At 53.8% G+C, this 17848-nt stretch overlaps 1 protein-coding gene across 3 annotated transcripts in view; it reads left to right on the forward strand.

Annotated features, from left to right (window-relative positions):
* Positions 1 to 17848, forward strand: part of KIAA1671 (KIAA1671 ortholog) — a 143822-nt gene that overhangs the window by 65133 nt on the left and 60841 nt on the right. Inside the window, exon 1 of one of the 3 annotated variants that reach the window (XM_039225363.1) lies at positions 9143 to 9579. The exons of the other annotated variants lie outside the window; for them this stretch is intronic. Coding sequence (XP_039081294.1) covers positions 9295 to 9579 — 285 coding nt within the window. The 5' untranslated portion in view covers positions 9143 to 9294. Of the gene's footprint in view, positions 1 to 9142; positions 9580 to 17848 lie in introns of those variants that run through there. 3 annotated transcript variants of the gene reach the window in all.

Genomic DNA, 17848 nt, shown 5'->3' on the forward strand with positions numbered 1-17848 from the left:
GTGAGATCGAGCCCTGCATCGGGCTCTGTGCTGACAGTGCAGAGCCTGCTTGGGATTCTCTCTCCTTCTCTCTCTGCCCTTCTCTAGCTTTTGCGTGTGCGCGCGCTCTCTCTCAAAATAAATAAACTTAAAAAGAAAAGGTATCTGGTTCAAAAAAAAAAAAAAAGCTACCGTGAACCTTCATGCACAAGTCTCTGTATGGACGCACTCATTTCTCTCGGTTAAATACCTAGGCCTGGAATGGCTGGGCTCCATGGCGTGTGTAGGTCACAACTTATAAGATATTGCCCACTGTCTTCCAAAGGGGTCACACCATTTTGCTTCACACCGCCTGAGAGTTTCGGTCCCTCTCCATCCTCACCAACACTTCATACATCACCGTCATCTGATGGGTAAGGAGTGAAAGGAACAAAAGACCCCATGAAGACAGTCAAACAGTGAGGACACATATCACTTCACATAATTCACATTGTAGTCAGCGGGAGATGTAGTCAAGGTTCAGCAAATAATAGCCTCTGAGCAAAGAATGACTTTTACATTTTTAAAAGGTTGTAAAAAAAAATTGTAAGAAATGTATCCTCCCCCCCCCGCCCCTGCCCCAGGCCTTTCATGGGGGTTCCAGGGTGGAGAACAGTGTGGCATCATGGCCACACAGGGTCCTTGCTGTGTGATCATGGCCAAGTAGCTTGCCTTCTCTGAGCCTTACTGCCCTGGTCTATAAAATGTGTACAAGATGGTCCCCCCTCCTTACAAGGCGATGCTGAGGACGCCATAAATTATCGGAATCAAAGGGCTCTGCCCGGGCTTGCTGTGTGGTTGGGGGTCTACAGGCTGTAATGCTGACCCCCTTGCTCTGTGCCCGGCCTCAGGATGGGCCCTGGAGATAAAGAATGGAGTCGACACAGCCGTGACTTTCAAAGTGTCCACAGCTGGTGGAAATTGGCCTTGATAGTACAGCACCTAGAGAACACAGGGATGGGGAAGCCTGGGGGTGCAGAGCCCGGAGGAGGCATTGCCTGAGGACCCCCAGCAACTGAGGGCAGAGCCTAGCAGTCCTCAAACCCGGGTCTGCCAGTTCAGGGGGCGTTCACTCCCCGCCCCCCCCCCCCCCCCCCCCCCCCCCCCCCCCCCCCCCCGCCATTTCATCAGAGCAGGTAGGATGCAAGGTGCCCTCTGAGGCCACCAGGCGGATACAGCTGAGCCCTTTTTGGAAATAAGGGCAGGAAGGGGGGGGTCCCTGAGGCCATCTTGGGGAACCATGTGCTCATCATGATGAGGCTTTACATGGAGTTCTGGCTGTGCCAAGCCCGAGGCAGAGAAGTGGAGAGCTGGAAAGAAGAACACAGGGTAAGATCTGCTCCTGGGCTCACCAGGGCGGGTTGCCTGGGAGTGGGGTGGAGTTAGGAGCGCAGGGGGAGGGCTCACAGGGCAGGGTGCCTGAGGGGTAGGAGCTCAGGGGAGGGTTCACCAGAGCAGGGTGCCCAGGGGCTGGGAGTGCAGGGGGAGGGCTCACAGGGCAGGGTGCTTGAGGGGGTAGGGGTGCAGGGGGTGGGCTCAGCCAGACCTGGGTGTGATTCACGGCTCTGCACGCAGCGTAGCATCCCTGTGATGCAGGCTAGTGACTTTGTCATTTGGTGTCTCTGTCCCCGTCTGTCCAGTGGCCATCACGACCTTTCTGGGTGACGTGGGTCACGGCAGTGACAGGGTGTGCAGCAGGCCGTTGGCAAACGAGAACTGCCGTGATCTGTTACTACACTTGCTGTGGACTCCGGATGACGCTGCCCCGCGAGCCCGGCGCCCCCGGGGCCTGTGTCGTGTCCCCGGCCTGGCCTGCTGCAGGTGTGAAGTCAGAAGGGAGGGAGGCAGAGAGCAAGGAGAGAAAGGCCTCTGACCCATCCTCCTAACCTGGTATTAGCCACATGCCAACGCTAAAGTCTTGGGGTGCTGTCGAGGGGCAAGTTCGGCCAAGTCTCGCAAGCTCACCGCCCAGGGATGCATTTCCTAGGGGTCGTCACATGTCCCTCGTCCCAGGTCTGAGCTGTTGTTCCCAAGAACATCTTGGTTCTCTTTGGCTAACTGATGCCCAAATGGAGAAATTTCAGCTGCCGTGCGGGAAAGAAACATGTTGTCCAGCCCCAGCCAAGGCAGCTGGACAGAGCACAGCGGGGCCCCCCTTCTTCCCAGGATGCCCGAGGAGAGGAGGGTGGCTGTGTGGCAGGGCCCCATGGGCATCCCAGCCTGGTGACTTCGGCCCTGGATTCCGCTTTAGAGGAGGCGGGGGCCTGATTTATCAGGTGCCCGAGCTCAGAAGAGGCACTCTCATTACCGCCTGGCCTCGCTGTGCCCGGAGGGGCCCCACGGCAGAGAATGCTGCTTTCCCCTTGAGCTCAGGGCAGGGCCTGATGAAGAAGGGTCCTGAGACCCTGGTTGTGTCTAGAAAGACATCCTTTCCAGATCATTTTTCCCCCTCCCCTTCCAAGGTTCATTAAGGGCGTCTTAGGTCACGAAAATGGCTGTTTGAGTCAGAATGTGATGAATGGACACACAAGGAAATAGCCTTGGGCTTGGTGTATAAATACCCTGGGGTTCACTGGGGAGCTCAAGCCATTTCTGGGTTTGGGTTTTTCTTTTCTTTTCTTTTTTTTCCCCCGTAGCCGACTTCTTTTCCCTGTTGCCTTGGAAACAAGCCTAGTGAGGGGGATGTCGGGAGTTGGATGACTCGGGTTCAAGTCTCAGTGGCTTCTTCATTTCGCACGGTAGGGATGTCTCGGCCTCCTAAGCACGGCATGCCGTGAATCAGGGTGAATGGGACACATCCCCGCCGCCCGTGGTGACATGACATCAATTAGAATAGAATAAGGATTACCCCTCGTGGCTGGCATTTAGTGTCTCCCTTGTGCCAGGCAAGAACAATCTCAATCGGTTCTTTGCCACAGCCTTTTGAATGGGCAGGCTTTCTGATCTTGTCTCTACCAGAAGGACACCGTGGCCCTGAGCTGAAGGGCCACTGTGGCTCTGAGCTGAAGGGCATCAGCCTTGGAGGGAGACCCTGAGACATCGGCTGACTCTCTGAAAGCATCGCTTATCTGAGGGGGAGAGAAAACAGGTGTAAACTGGGTCCACAAGCCACCCCTTCCCCACGTGGCCCAAGGACTTATGCTCTAAGCCTGGTGGGGAGAAAGGAAACTGGCTGATTTACAAGCAGACCAGTCTTTCTACGTGTGTTTCCTGACCCCAGGAAGTCAGGGACATCCCAGAGAAGTGTGTGTAAAAGTCACCTCCTCACACCTTGGGGCTTGGGGCTGAATTGGCCACTTTAAAAGGTCTTAGAGTTATGGGTAGAGTTTGGCTTCTGCACTGGGGAGGGCTTTGGAATCAGACAAGCCTGCGTTCAAGTCCCAGAGCCCTGCCTACTGGTTCAGTGACCTTGAACAAGTTCCTTGGCTTTTTAAACCTCACAGTCTTTCTTTGCAAAATTGGATTAAGTGATATCAGAACTCACCCTACAGGGCTGTTGTGAGAGCTGAATGAGATGGGATGTGTGTGGGTAACTAGTTCCTGGCACATAGTAAATCCTCAATTAATGGTTGTGATTTTCACCGCCATCACCTTCCTCAGCAATGCGATGTTAGCATATTTCTAGGCCCCGGACGCACACTTTGGGTATGAGCGATGTTTGGGGAACCGGGACGTGAAGGGGGTCATGTAAATGAGACTTTCTGGGGCTGGTATGGAAAGGGCCAAAGTTGCTGGGGTAGTCTTGGGGTGAGGGGAGGTTCTGTAGAGATGGGAGAAAGGGGGAAGGCAGCTTTAGACAGGGAGGCAGCAAGCCCAAAAGCCCAGAGGCAAGACTGAATATGGTCACGTCTCCTGGCCATTGCATATGGCTGGTCTTTATTTCACCCTTCTTGGCGTACTCCTATTCATCCTTCAAAACCCATGCAGGTACCCCTCCTCCAATAGCAGATCCTCAGTAAATGGTCATCTTCCCTTTGCTCTTGTTTTCTCAACATCTCCCTTTCTTGGGTTGGTCTGGAGTCCCTCTTACGTTCCCACAGCGTGTTATTCATGTGACACCTTGTGTTGCAATTGCTCATCTTTTTTTTCTGGCTTTTTCTTCTGCCTGAGAAATTCTCTAGCGCGTGCATGTCTATATCAGATTCTTGGGAGAAAATGTAGCTTCACGTTCGAGGTGGTTCATTGGAACACACCCCCTCTGCCCCCTTAATGACTGAGAATCAGAAAGCTGCCCTGGGCTCTTGAGGGACTATCAGTCCCTGTCCGGGCCCCCACAGAGCTCGCCCAAAGTAACTGCACGGGGAATGCTTGCTGAATGAATGAATGGCCGACATTCTCCTTCCAATAATGGCACACGCTTGTCTGGAAATGGTGATCTCTGGGTCCCACCTCCCATCGTGGATAAAATTCCCATTCATTTCCTGGATGTCAGCAGTTTCTGCAGCATTTTTTGGATTAATTATGTAAGGAGATGGCTTCCTTTCCTTTTTCATGCCCAGCAACGTCCCAGGAGTTTCCTGGAGAGAATAGAAGAGTTTGCAGAAAGAGCCCTCTGGGGGGGAAAGTGCTTGTTCTGCGTCCCAGTTTTTGGGGGAGCGACGCTTTTTATAGTCACACATTCAGACCACATTGTACCTAAAGGGAGCCAGGAGGGAGCAGGCAGGCAATCTGGCTTTTCAGCTCACTTCCGTACCACTCCTCCCTTCTGGATGGAGGTGGGACTGTGGAGTCCTGCCTTGGTCTCCCCTGGTTCTCGGGATGCTTGTCTTCCATCCAGACTGATATGGTGGGGCCAGGTAGGACTTCCTCCACCGTGTCCAAAGTGTGAAGCCAGGGTTAGCAAGCTCCACCACTTAATAGCTGTTTGCCCGTGGGCTGGTTGCTGAACTCCCCTGTGCTTCAGTTTTCCCATCTGTGCAAGGAGGGTAACAATCATAGCAGAAACCTCATTTCATTGTTGGGAGGAGCGGATGATATAATGCAATGAGGTAACGCAATTCCTGGCATCCAGGGAGTGGTAATGACCATGTCAATAGCAATGATGAGTTTGATGATTTCATCTCTGAAAATCAGAGAGGTCAAGCAACTTACTCAGTGTCCCACAGCTAATAAAAGCTAGAGGCAGGTCTGCAAATCCTTAACTGTGATTCTGTGTTGCTTTAGCAAATCCAAGGCTGGACGAGGGTGAGGGCACCCACCTATGGTACAAAATTTAGGGAGGCACACAAAAAGTAATCAAGATAAATAGTGTTTTAATGTAGTATGTGTTAAAATTTTTATTTATTTTAGAGAGAGAGTGTGCGCGAGCAGGGGAGAGGGGCAGAGAGAGAGAGAGAATATTTCAAGTAGGCTCCATGCTCAGCTTGGAGCCCAACATGGCTCTTGATCCCATGACCCTGGGGTCACAGCATGAGCCAAAATCAAGAGTTGGATGCTTAGCTGACTGAATCGCCCAGGTGCCCCTAGATGGGGCATTTTTAAAAAAGTATTAGGCTCTTAATAATTTTTCACAAATGTACAACTCATAGATGACCACAGTAAACGTCCTTGTGGCAAAATGTTTGTATATGGATCCTTCTCATTTTCAAAGACAGGTTTCTCGGTGTGAAATTGGATCATGAACTTCAGGGTGAGAAGGCAGGCACATCCTTCTACCCTGCATCATTTTTAAACATACAGAAGAGTTATATAGGGGACGGGGGACTCACAGACCCTCACCAGCTAAATAATAGAACTGCTAACATTTTGCTACATTTGCTTTATAAAAATCTAGCCAGCCAGCCATTTCTTAGTACATCTTTTTTGCTTTTTCCTGTGCACATCAAAGTAAGTACAGACATCGGTATATGCTTTTGCATGTAGGTCACTAGTTAGCAGGCCATTGTTTTTTGTTTTTTTGTTGTTTATTTTTAGTGTTTATTTATTTTTGAGAGAGCGAGAGAGACAGAGTGTGAGTGGGGAAGGAGCAGAGAGAGAGAGAGGAGATGCAGAATCCGAAGCAGGCTCCAGGCTCTCAGCTGTCAGCACAGAGTCCGATGCGGGGCTCGAACCCATGAACCATGAGATCCTGACCTTAGCCGAAGTCAGAGGCTCAACCGACTGAGCCACCTCAGCGCCCCAGGCCGTTGTTTATAAATAATACTTTTGATCTTGGATGTTAAATTCCCTTTGGAATTATATATACTGATTACCTTTTCCATCTGCTGTAGATAAAAATGTCTCTTTCATCACAGCCTGGCCAACACTGGGTATTATCATTTTAAGGTGATTTGTATACTGTTTTGATTGAACTTTTTTCCCTCCCAAAGGTTCCCAGACTTCCCGGCTCTGTGTCCATATGGTCTGTTAAAAAGCTGTGTCCTTTTGCAGCACTTTAGGTATTTCTGGTGTCGCTTTGCAGGGCCCAGGTGGGAAGGACTCAGCTGTTTGCCATGTCTGCCTCCTCCGGCTGTTCCTAGCTCGCTGGATGAGGGAGCAAGGTTGTGAGGTGCCTGCCTGCTGCAGGAGGCTGACCATGGTCGCTCCACGTGAGGAAACGGTCCCACTTTGAGAGCAGAAGCCCTGGGACCATGGAGGGTGGAGGGGGATGGCAGCCACACGTATGGAGGTGGAATCCGGTGCCCCATGCATGTTTCCTCATCTACAGGATGGGGTCATGCTTCCTAACATATGGGACCTGTAGCTGCTGCAGGAACCCCTCCTCACCTCCTCACCCATTCTTTCCCCCCATCAATCCCCCTGTCCTCGGTTTCCCGATGAGCCAGACACTGTCCTGCATGTCATGTGATTTCTGTGGGTCAGGAATTCAGGAGCAGTTGGGCTGGGGGGTCTCTGCCTCAGGGACTCTCATCAGGTTGAAGTCAAGGGTAGCGATCATCTGAGGGTTTGACCGGGGAGGTGGAATCTACTTGCAAAGTGGTTCACTTGTACGGCTGGCAAGTTGGTGCTGGCTTTGGGCTGGGGGCCTCAAAGTCCCCAGATCAGGCTCTGCGTCCTCACTACATGGTGGCTGGCTTCCCGTGGCACCATCGAAGAGAGGAAACGGATGCTTTTTCTGCCCCAGCTTTGGAAGTCATGCCCTGTCATCTCTGCCTTTTATTCTTGGGCTCAGAGACCAACTCTGATTCACTGTGGGAGGGGACCATGCCGGGTGTGGATGACAGGGGCCAGGAGCATTGGGCGCCATCTTTGAGTTCCTACCACACTGGACAACCTTAGCCGATGACTTCGCCTTCGCTGAGGATGGTATTGGGAATTCAGTTTTGCTCTCAGTAAATATTAGTCATTGTCATCGTTGCCTGCTTAGTCCTTGATGGCAGGGCTCTACTTAGTCTCGAAACCCAGTGCCTGGCCCAGAGCAAGTACTCTCTGAATACTCTCTGAATGTTGGAGTGAATGAGCAAATGAATGAATGAACGAATGAACAGCCATAAGGACTGGGAATCCAGAATAGAAAGAGATCTGGGTCAGCCGTATCATCAGAAATGCTTTCATAAAAACGTTCTCAAGCAAGACCCTTTGATCAGTGTCTAGCAAATATTTATTCAAAACTGAGGTAACATGGGTGGGGGAAGGCACTGGGATGCGGTCAGACCTATCAAGGTATCAGTCCTGGACTCGACGTTCTAACAACAAATATTTATTGAACTCCAGCTCTGGGCTAGGTGCCATGTCGGACCCAGAACACCGTGGGGGCGGGGAGTCAGAACAGCCTCTGTCTGTGCCCTGGTAGTATCTTTGCTGTGTGACTGTGGGCAAGTGAGTGTACATCTCTGAGCCTGCATTTCCTCACCTGCAAAATGGGGGCGTGGGTCCCCCCTGGAGGGAGAGAGCCCCTTCAACAAGTGTGTCTCCCCTCTGTTATCCAGCTGCAGTGATCCTTCCCGACAGGCACCCTCTCTGGTCTCAGATGCTACTGTCTTGTCGCCGCAACCCCCCCCCCCCGCCCCCGCCTACTCAGCTCCACAAGGGTTAAAACCCAGGAACTCATGTGACCCGGTGTAAACCATGAATCATTCCCTCCCCTTGCTCCCTGTGCTGAGCCTCCCGCCCAGGACGGGGCAGATGCTGTGCCCCGGGGTTGCCATGGCAACCCCGCCTTCACTGAGCGACAGCCCAGCCCAGTTCCTTCCTTGGGGGACCTTGGGGCTGTGTCACCTGGCTGGGTGTTGCTTTCTAGGGAGGGAGGGAGAGGAGGCTGGAAAGGAGAGAGAGACAGACACACAGACAAGCCTGGGGACAAACAAGTGGAACTTGAGACACGGGGAGGGTGTAGAAAACCTGACGGAGAAACAGGCCACCAGAGGGAGACAGACCGACAGCCGAGATGCTGAGGAGGTCCCGAGATGCCGCCTGTCACCCTAGAGGCAGTTTCCCAACTGTCCCAACCTTCCCAGGGCTGCCAGATCTCCTGCAGCCGCGAGCACACATGTGCAGCCCGCGGTGAGGGCACAGGGCGGGTAGGCTGCTGGCACGTGAAGTCGCCATCGGCCCCGAGGGACGGTGAGCAAGTTGGGACTTGGGGGAGGAAGAAAAAAATGGGGGCGGACGTCAGCTCCCTGGGCGGCCGCCTCCCCGAGGCCCCTCCTGCATTCCTGGGCAGCGAAGCCCCTCGCTAAGACGGGGACTGATGTCATCCCGGGATGCCGAGCCAAGAGCCAAGGGAGAGCCGGGGGACCCGGGGCCCTGCTGGCTGGCTCCGGAAGTGAGCTAGCTGCCTGCTGGCCGACAGGTTTGGAGTCTCTGGCCCGAGGACGAAAAACCTGAATGGCACGGGTCAGGTGAGCAGGGTCCAGCTGGGGGCAGCCTGCCCACCTGGTTCTTCCAGTGTGCACGCGGGAGGGACAGTGAGCACCGGGGGGAGCCCAGGGCTACCGCCTCTTCCTCCCCCACCTCGCGGGGACTGTCACACCCTGGAGTGAGTGCTGCTAGATTCCCCCAAGCTCCCATCACAGCCGGTGCCGCTGTGAGTGCTGCCCTGCCGCTGCTGGGGCTGGGGCTGGGGCTGGGACCGCCCAGCGTGTTGACTTTACAAGTCGGGCGGGTGGACTCCCGGCCTGACCCTGACCTGCCTCCGAATTCTCGGCGAGACCCGCAGGTGCTGCCGGCTGCTGTCTCAGCGATGGTTGTTTCCTCCCGGTTTGGCTGAGAACTGCCGGGCTTGCTGTCCAGGCGAGCCCAGAACTTGCAGGAGCAGAAAGTGGAGAGAGGGAGAGGACCCTGGCACTTCAATTGCTTTCTCCCTCGCTCACCGCCTTCCTCCCCTCCTCCGGCCCCATGGATTACCTGGGAGACAAACTTACGGTGGCCCAAACCCACATGACCCAGTGGATGGGCACCGTGAGGCGGTCCTTCCAGGAAGCCCTCAACTTAGTGACTAGCACGGTGGGCCACGAGCGGGCGAGCGGAGAGCCCGCCAGCCGGACCCCCTTCAAGCGCACCTCCTCCTTCCGACACCTGGCCTCCCGGAGTCGGGAATCTTTCCGCCGTTTCTCCGCCCGCAGCCAACAGAGATTTTCTTCCCTGAGGAAAAGGCAGACGGACTCCGAGCCACCAGACCTTGTAAGCTTATTACGTGTGTGTGTTTTTTTTTTTTTTTGTAAAATATTAAAGCAACAGCAAAAACTCCTCCCTCCTGTGCTCCCCCGTATTGGAGCGGATGGCGGGGGGGAGGGGGTCCCTCGAGATCCAACCAGGGAAGTTGTCTCTTCCAGAATCGTTGTCAGTCAAGCCTGGCCGCTTCCTGTTCCCCGTGCCTGGGAGACAGGCACCGGTGGTGGTGACTGCCCTGGCGGCAGAGTCACTGTGTCCCGAAGCGGTCGGGAAATGTGTCCCCAGCCTGTGAGGACGGGGCCGGCGAGTGAGTCAGGCCCGCAGTGCCAGCTGGTTTTTCTGTAAGTGCCGACACTCTGGCCCCAGACACAAATGCCAGAGCTCCCCTATTTTTAGGGAGGATCAGTTAGGCACCTGCTTCGTGGCCTCTGAGCCTCCCTGGGTGGCTGAGTGTCCGTGCCGTGTGCAGGTTGGGTTGTGGCTTTAGTTGTGTGGCAGAACCGTGAAGTCACCTCTGACTGTCCGGGAGTCCCGAGCCAGTGGGCAAGTTCACTTGCTGGCCCGGGAGCCTGGGGCATGGCGTGGGTCCTGGGGCTCTGCTCTCTCTCATTCAGGCAGGCTCGATGGGATTTAGGAGACCAGGATGGAAGGACTTCTAATGGTCAAAAACTCAGCTTTTGCGTCCTGCTAGAGGACAGTGCAGAATTGATCTCAGGGAACTCGCTGATGGTTAAGAGAGACGGGACCGAGCCCAGAGAGGGAGAGGCACCTTCCTGGGGTAGCACAGTGAGTGAATGGCAGAGCCAGGGCCTGGATCTCGGGCTCTGATGCCTCTCCCTCCACTCCAGGCTCTCTCTAGCTAAGTTCCTCCTTTTTTTCCCTCCAGACCTTCCCGATAACTTCAGGGAAGACCACCTCACCGACTGAACTCAAAGAGAGGGCTTTGCGTTTTTACATGGGAGCTTTCTGCCACCTGATGGGTCAGCCCAGCTCAAGGGGGCCTGAAGGCAGGCGAAGGGCTAGGCCAGCTGCTTCCCTGGGCCCAGCGTGGGGGTACACACAGATGGTGTGTTGCCCCAGCATTGAGGGATGGTGCCCTGCGGCTACACCAGGCCCTGAGCTGGCCCTCTGCACACTCGAGGTCACTGAGAACTCACAGCCGTGCTGACAGGTGCAGGGACTCTGCATCCCCAGAGAGGTGTGGTGACTCTCCCAGGGTCACACAGCTACCGGAGCAGTCAGATGCAAACACACGGGTCACTAATATGACATGTTCTCTTGTGGGTCTGGGCTGCTTTGTAGCCCTGGAAAAATCAGTGGGGCCTGAATTTAAAAGACATTTCCTCTAAGCCGTCCACTGGAAGGGGTTTCTTAGGCCAGGGAGAGAAGGGTTCTTATTCATTCTTGCTGTCTCTCTGTCTCTGTCTCCGTCTTTGTGTGCATATGTCTACCTCTCTTGGTCTCTCTCATTACTTTCTATGGCAGTGCAGTTAAGGGCATGGGGTTTGGTCATACATTCAGCTCTCTCACCCTGGGAGCCATGTGACCCTGGGTGTTGAGTCCCCTAGGCCTGTGTGGCCTGCCCGCGCCCCCCCCCCCCCCCCCGCCCCCAGCCTGGTGAAGGAATGAATGAAGTCAGGCTGTGCCTCTGCTCACGGTTGCATCACGGCACCTGCAACAGTGAAAATACGTGCTAAATGACTCTGGGCTCTGGGTTCCTGCCCCTTTAGCATTTGGCATCTACCGAGTGGTGAGCACCAGCCCGCATGGGGGTTTAGAGCTTGAATCAGACTCTGGTACATCCTGGTTGAGGGATTTGGGTCCTTTACCAGGCCTCAGTTTCCTCCTCTGTCAAATGGGCCCACCACGGCCTTGTGTGGAGGGTCAAACGGGCACCTGGCACCAGGCAGTTGCAGAGTACGCACACGCTTGTCAATGGCCTTCTCCCCTTTGGATGCAGTGATCTCCTGACGTTCTGACTGGGCAGGGCGAGGGGAGAGCTGAGATGGGCGACAGACGGTTACAGAGGGCGGGATTTGAGTCCTAGCACTGCTACTTCCTGGCTGGGCAACTTTGGGTGGATTCTCCCCTTCTCTGTGCCTCAGCTTTCTCCTCTGTGAAATGGGGATTATCATCACTTCACGTTTCCATTCCCTATTATTATCATTTATGGGCGCGGACGTGCCTGTAAACGTGGGAGGCGTGCGGCCACGCCTAGCATGGGGCGTGTGTGTCTTCAGAGTCCGCTGTCGCCGTTACAACAACCAGTCCTTTTCTCCCCAGCCATCCCTTCAAAGATTCCCAGTGAACTGGAAAATCCACACACGCCCGTTTTACTCCGGGACCTCACTTAAATATTTGTTTTATAGGAGGAAACTTTTTAAAGCCACACAGACAATTACTTGAGTCTGGGGACAGGGGCAGTATCCGTGCTGGGGTGGGGAGGGGAGCGGGAGTTTCGTCGTCACCACTTGAACTTGTACGTGATTTATCTAGAGAGTCCTTCAGTTCCAAGTCCTGCCCCAGGCGTAAATGTACTCAGAGCACTATGGAAGAGTCTATCACAGGCATAAAGGCACCCTCAAAGGCGTGCCCCAAAATGTTTTCTAAAGCCAGCCTTGAAATAATTTGCTAATGGCTGGCTTCTGTGTCTGAGGAATAAAAGGGGGAAAGAGGGAAAAACAAGTGCATTGTCTTTGAGGGACAAAGGCAGGAAGAGGCACGTTTGTGTTGCAGCCCAGTGTGAGCCCAGCAGACTAGCTGGACTCCACGTAGAGGCTAGATAGAAAGTTCCAGAACCCAGGAACAATGGCAGTGCCACAGAGCCAAAGCTGCAAGAAAAGCGGAAGTGGGGGGTCTCCAAGGTCAAAGGATGCTACACAGAGAGGGCTCTGGGACGGGACAGACTTGAGGTCGAGTCTCAGGTCCTGCACGAGCTGGCCCAGTGATCTTGGGCAAGTTAAATCACCTCTTTTAGCCTCAGCATCATCATCTGTACAATGGGGAATCGCCTGGGACTTATCTGGTAGGTGGTCCAGTAGGAGAGAGTTAAGTAAGAACCAGCACACCCCTGGCGTCTGTTAAGTGCCTGGGATGCAGTAAGTGCCTGACGAGTCTGCATCTCATGTCACAACGGGGGCTTGGGAGTGGTGATTGGACTCTGTGGGTTTAAGTACCACCTGCCCAGATGGCCAGACAGGTTGCTTTTGGAAAGAATAAGAATCTGGCTGGCGTTCTATGAGTGTGTGTCATGTGCCAGGCTCTGCGCTCAACGTGAGGTGTATATTGTGTGTATCTTCATTCATTCACTCACGTGTCCAGTCCGCCTGTGTTTACGGAGCGCGCTCCAGGGTGCTGGCGCTGGGGAGGTGGCCGAGAACAGACAGACACAACTGCTGTCTCCCTAAAGGTGCTTTCCAAGGGGGCAGATCACAAAGCCGTGAGCACACGATGGTATAATAGATGTGCTGCGAAAGAGGGTACAATCTCGGGGTGTCAAACACCTGTGTGTAGCATCAGCCTGCTGCCATGTATCAGAGCTTCTCGGTCACCACCACTGATATCTCGGGCCAGGTAATTCCTTCGCCGGCAGGGAGGCAGCCGTCCCATGAGTGGTAGGATCAGCTGTGGCCTCTCCCCATGAGATGCCAGCAGCACCCTCCCAGTCATGACAACCAAAAACATCTCCAGGCACTGCCAAGTGTCCCCCGCAGGCAAAATTGTGCCCCCCACCTTCCACCGTTGAGAGCTGGCTGTATATAATTTGGCCTGGGGGGACTGTCCCTGTAGCCCGAGTGTTTGCCCAGTCAACAGAGTATGTGTGTGGGGGGGGGGCGGCGGGGGGGGATCTGACATCCATCAAGCACCTGCTACTCGCCGGAAATTGGTGTCATTGAATCTGCACACCCACCCCGAGGTAAACTTGGGGCTGAGGGAATAGTCCCAGGTTTCAGGGATGAGAAATCCAAAGCACAGAGAGTCATAGGCCTGGGGTCACACAGCTGGAATGGGTGGGTAAGCCTGGGCTCCAGCACTCTGGTGTGGGTCTGCCTCGGGGTCCATGGCCCTGCCCTGGGGATCCGCTGTCCGAGCACTGGCGCCCGTGCTGTGTGTTGAGCCCTCCCTCCAGAGGCTGAGTGGGAGTATTTGATTCTGCATCAATTATAGAGTGAAATGGATGCTTAAAATATTCAGCAGAGCCCAGCATCTCCCTACTCCACACACACAAGCGCGTGCGCGCGCGCGCGCGCACACACACACACACACACACACATTTTTTTAGCAAGTGGCAGAAATTTTTAAAGGAAAGGGATGTGTGTGGCTGTCATCTTCAGAAGCCCCGATATCATACATGTCTCTTTCATGTTAGTTTCTCAAGGCTGCTGTACAAAATGGCCACAAACCTAGTGGCTGGAAACAAGGGAGATTCTCCCTCGAAGTCTAGAGGCCAGAAGTCCCCAGTCCATCGATGGGCAGGCCACGCCTCCCACCAGGCTCAGAGGAGGACCCTCCCGTCTCTTGCAGCTTCTGGTGGCTCCAGGCCTTCTTTGGCCTACGGCTGCCTCTGTCTTCATGTGGCCTTGTCTTCTGTCTCTTATAAGGACACTTATCATTGGATTTGGGGCCCACCAGGTAATCTATCCTTAATTACATCTCCAAAGACTGTTTTTCCAAGTGAAGTCACATACACAGGTGCCAGGGTCAGGAGGTGGACATCTCTTTTTGGAGGCTGTTATTCAACCTACTACACTCTCCTCATTCCGGCCCCTTCCCTTCCAGTCCATTCTCCATCCAGCAACCCAAGGGGTTAGATCATCCCCCTGCCTCACCCCAGACTTAGAAAACCCCAGCTTCTCACCATGGCCTTCAGGCCGCCGAGGGATCTGGCTCTCCTTCCCTCTCTACCTCAGCTCTTAACTGCTGTGCCCCATGTCCAGTCTACTCGTGCCTCTCTGACCTCTTGCTCTTCCTCAGTCGGCACAGGCCCCTTGCAGACCCACAGTGTTTGCCCTCACCACTCCCTGGAATGCCCTTCCCTCCCTCTGCCCCTCCACAGAGAGGCTTCCTCACACCCGAAGCTGGGAAGAATCTGGCCTTGTTTCTCTCCACTGCACCCCCACCCCCACCCCATTGATGTCTTCCCGCTACTGATCCCAGTTGTGCTTCTTTCCCTCTTACTCGTTTGTTCTGGGTCCTCCACTGGAAGGTAAAGTCTGTGAGGGGCGCGTGGGGCCCAGCCGGTTAAGCGTCTGACTCTTGATTGCAGCTAAGGTGATGATCTCCTGGTTGTGAGATCCAGCCCTGCATCGGACTCTGCGCTGACAGTGTGGAGCCTGCTTGGGATCCTCTCTCTTTCTCCCTCTCTGCCCCTCCCCCACTCATGCGATCCCTCTGTCTCTAAATAAGTAAATAAACATTAAGAAAAAGGAGAAGAAGAAGAAGAAGAAAGTGAAGGCTGTGAGGGCCGGGGTCTTCGGTTGGCCCAGTTCACCCTGGCGTAGGAGCTTACGTTGAGCCCACCTTCCTGAAATCCCCTCTCCCTCATTTTTGTGTTCCCTTTGTGGCACCATCTTCATGTCACACATGGGTAAACTGAGGCCTGCTGCACACCTTCTAGAAGTGCACACCAGGAGTCTAGCCCGGGGAGGGCTGGGGTTCTTTCCAAGACTCAGGGCCTATGCCCTCATGGCTCCCTCTGCCTGCAGAACTCTCCAGCTCTCTTCACTTCTAGCCACCACTTACTGAGGACCTACTCTGTGCCAGGTACAGGATTTTGGGGGTATTTGCTTCTGTTTTTTAATTTATTTTTATTTTTATTTATTTATTTTTTTTTAATTTTTTTTTAATGTTTTATTTATTTCTAGGAGAGAGAGAGACAGCGTGAGCAGGGGAGGGTCAGAGAGAGAGGGAGTCACAGACTGAAACAGGCTTCAGGCTCTGAGCTGGCAGTCAGCACAGAGCCCGACGCGGGGCTCGAACCCACGAACCGCGAGATCATGACCTAAGCGAAAGTCGGACGCCCAACCGACTAAGCCACCCAGGCGCCCCTAATTTATTTTTAAAAGAGAGAGCGGAAGTAGGAGAGGGACGGGGGGAGAAGGACAGAAGATGATCCAAAGCGGGCTCTGTGCTGACCGCAGCAAGCCCAGTGTAGGGCTCGAACCCATGAACTGTGAGATCATGGCCTGAGCCGAAGTCGGACACTCAACTGACTGAGAAACCCGGGCGCCCCAGACTTCCAGGTTTTTATACTTCTGAGACCGGGATGCAGGGGAGGAGGGTCCAGCGGCCGTGCGCCCCCTTCCTTCATCTCCCGAGGTCGGTGCCAAGTGCCACCTGCCACAGCACGTCCAGAGCCCCATCAGGCGCCCCACCCTCAGGCTGCCCCTTGGGGCGTGGGGTTGGGGTGTTGGACTTAACTGCGGCCATTCTCTCTCGGGCTGGACACACCCAGTCTCAGGGCTCCCTTTCACCCTCCAGGCAACGGGATGATGTCACCCTGAGAACAATGGCCCCTTCATGGATCCAGCCGGGGCCAAAGGCCGGGGCCAAAGCCGGGGCCTCTGGGAGAGACCTGGAGAACACGCAGGGCAGGACGAAGGGTTGGCGGCTCCGCGGGGCTCCGCTTGTGTGAGATAATGTTGATCCCTGCTCCCCTCCCCCCAGCTAAGACAGTGAGGTGTGCTGGTTTCATATTTGGAAAGTCTAGAGAGACTGAAGAGAAACAAATTCGACCCATGATTCTAACATCAACAAGACTGCTCTTAGCATGGAAATACCTTTCTTTCCTGTCTTTTTTCTTCCCTCTCTCAAACCAAATTGCTGGCCTTCTGTGTTTTTCTAACCCTTCAAGAATGCAGCAGGGTTTTTTTTTTTTTAATGTTTATTGATTAAAAAAATTTTTTTTAACATTTATTCAGTTTTGAGAGACAGAGAGAGAACGTGTGCATGCGTGAGAGGGGGAGGGGCAGAGAGAAGGAGAGAGAGAATCCCAAGCAGGCTTCGCGCTGTCAGCACAGAGCCTGACGCAGGGCACAGTCCCACGAACTGGGAGATCATGATCTGAGCCAAAATCAAGAGACAGATGCTCAGCCTACTGAACCACTCAGGTCCCCCCCAAATGTAGCAGTTGTATATATCTTTAAGGAAGGAAAAAACGTTGCTCGTGGTTATGCGGTGTGCTGCATGATTTATTAACCCCCCTGGCTGGCCGTGTGGGTCATTTCCCATTTTTGGCTGTCAGGAGTGACTGCAGATGTGGATCGGTTTTGTACTCCATTTTCAGGATTTCCAAGGCATCCCTGAGGTTTGAACACCCACTGCCCCCCTTTCTATCTGTCTGACCCGAGGGCCCCTCTGTTACACTTGCTTTTTCTCTCTCGGCGTTTTAAACTCTCAGCTGTTTTGTTCAGACAAGTGCCTCTTGCTTCCTCACCAGGAAGTCAAACATTTCAGGAAGGAAATCTGGATTGATACGTATCACAGGGAATGTTATATTTTGGGGTTTCATGAAGAATGGGGCCTTTAGCTAGGAGTCATCAAGATAATTCCCTATGACAGGAAATGACGTACTGAGCAAGTTACAGTGGTTTGCTCAGAGATGCCTTGCAACTGGGTCTTTGTGGGAAAAAGCCCAGATTTGTAGCATCTGTCTATTCCCGTGGTATAAATACTCCCACCAGGGCCAAGTGCAAGCCAGCAGCTAGCCGTCACGGCACACGGAGCTGGGAAAGGAAGCTCGCTGTATCGTTGTTATGTGGTACTTACCCCATGGACACTCAGTAGGCACCAGTGACCCCAGGACCATAGATGCTGGCAAAAGTGGGAAGTAGAGAATGAGAAGATCTATTTGCTACCTTTGCTTATGACGCCTTTTGTTTAATCATGTGTTCATTCAGTTGAGTGGCTGCGTTAAACACCTGGCTCACAATGGATAATGTCACAGTTGTCTCTGGGCCTCCAGGGCAGGCCAGCTCCAGCACACCACCTTCTGTCAGGAGAGTGAGCTGTGGAGTCCCAGAGCTGTGGGTTTGAACCCTGGTTCTGCCTCTCCATTGCTACATGACTTTGGGGAGCCTACTTGGTCTCTTTAGGCCTCCTCTTCTGTAATATGGGACGATGATATCCCTTCGCTCCGTGGCTATGGTGGAGGTCATATTGACCCGGAACGCCGCACAGTGCTTGGCACACAGTAGGACCTCAGTAGCTGGTTGCTAGCAACGTCATTGTTGTAATCTGATCACAAGTTCTAATCACTTGCCTGGCTGCCCAGGCAATG

The sequence above is a fragment of the Hyaena hyaena genome, unplaced genomic scaffold, assembly GCF_003009895.1.
Source record: "Hyaena hyaena isolate Hyena2069 unplaced genomic scaffold, ASM300989v1 scaffold_19, whole genome shotgun sequence".
NCBI classification, from domain to species: Eukaryota; Metazoa; Chordata; class Mammalia; order Carnivora; family Hyaenidae; genus Hyaena; species Hyaena hyaena.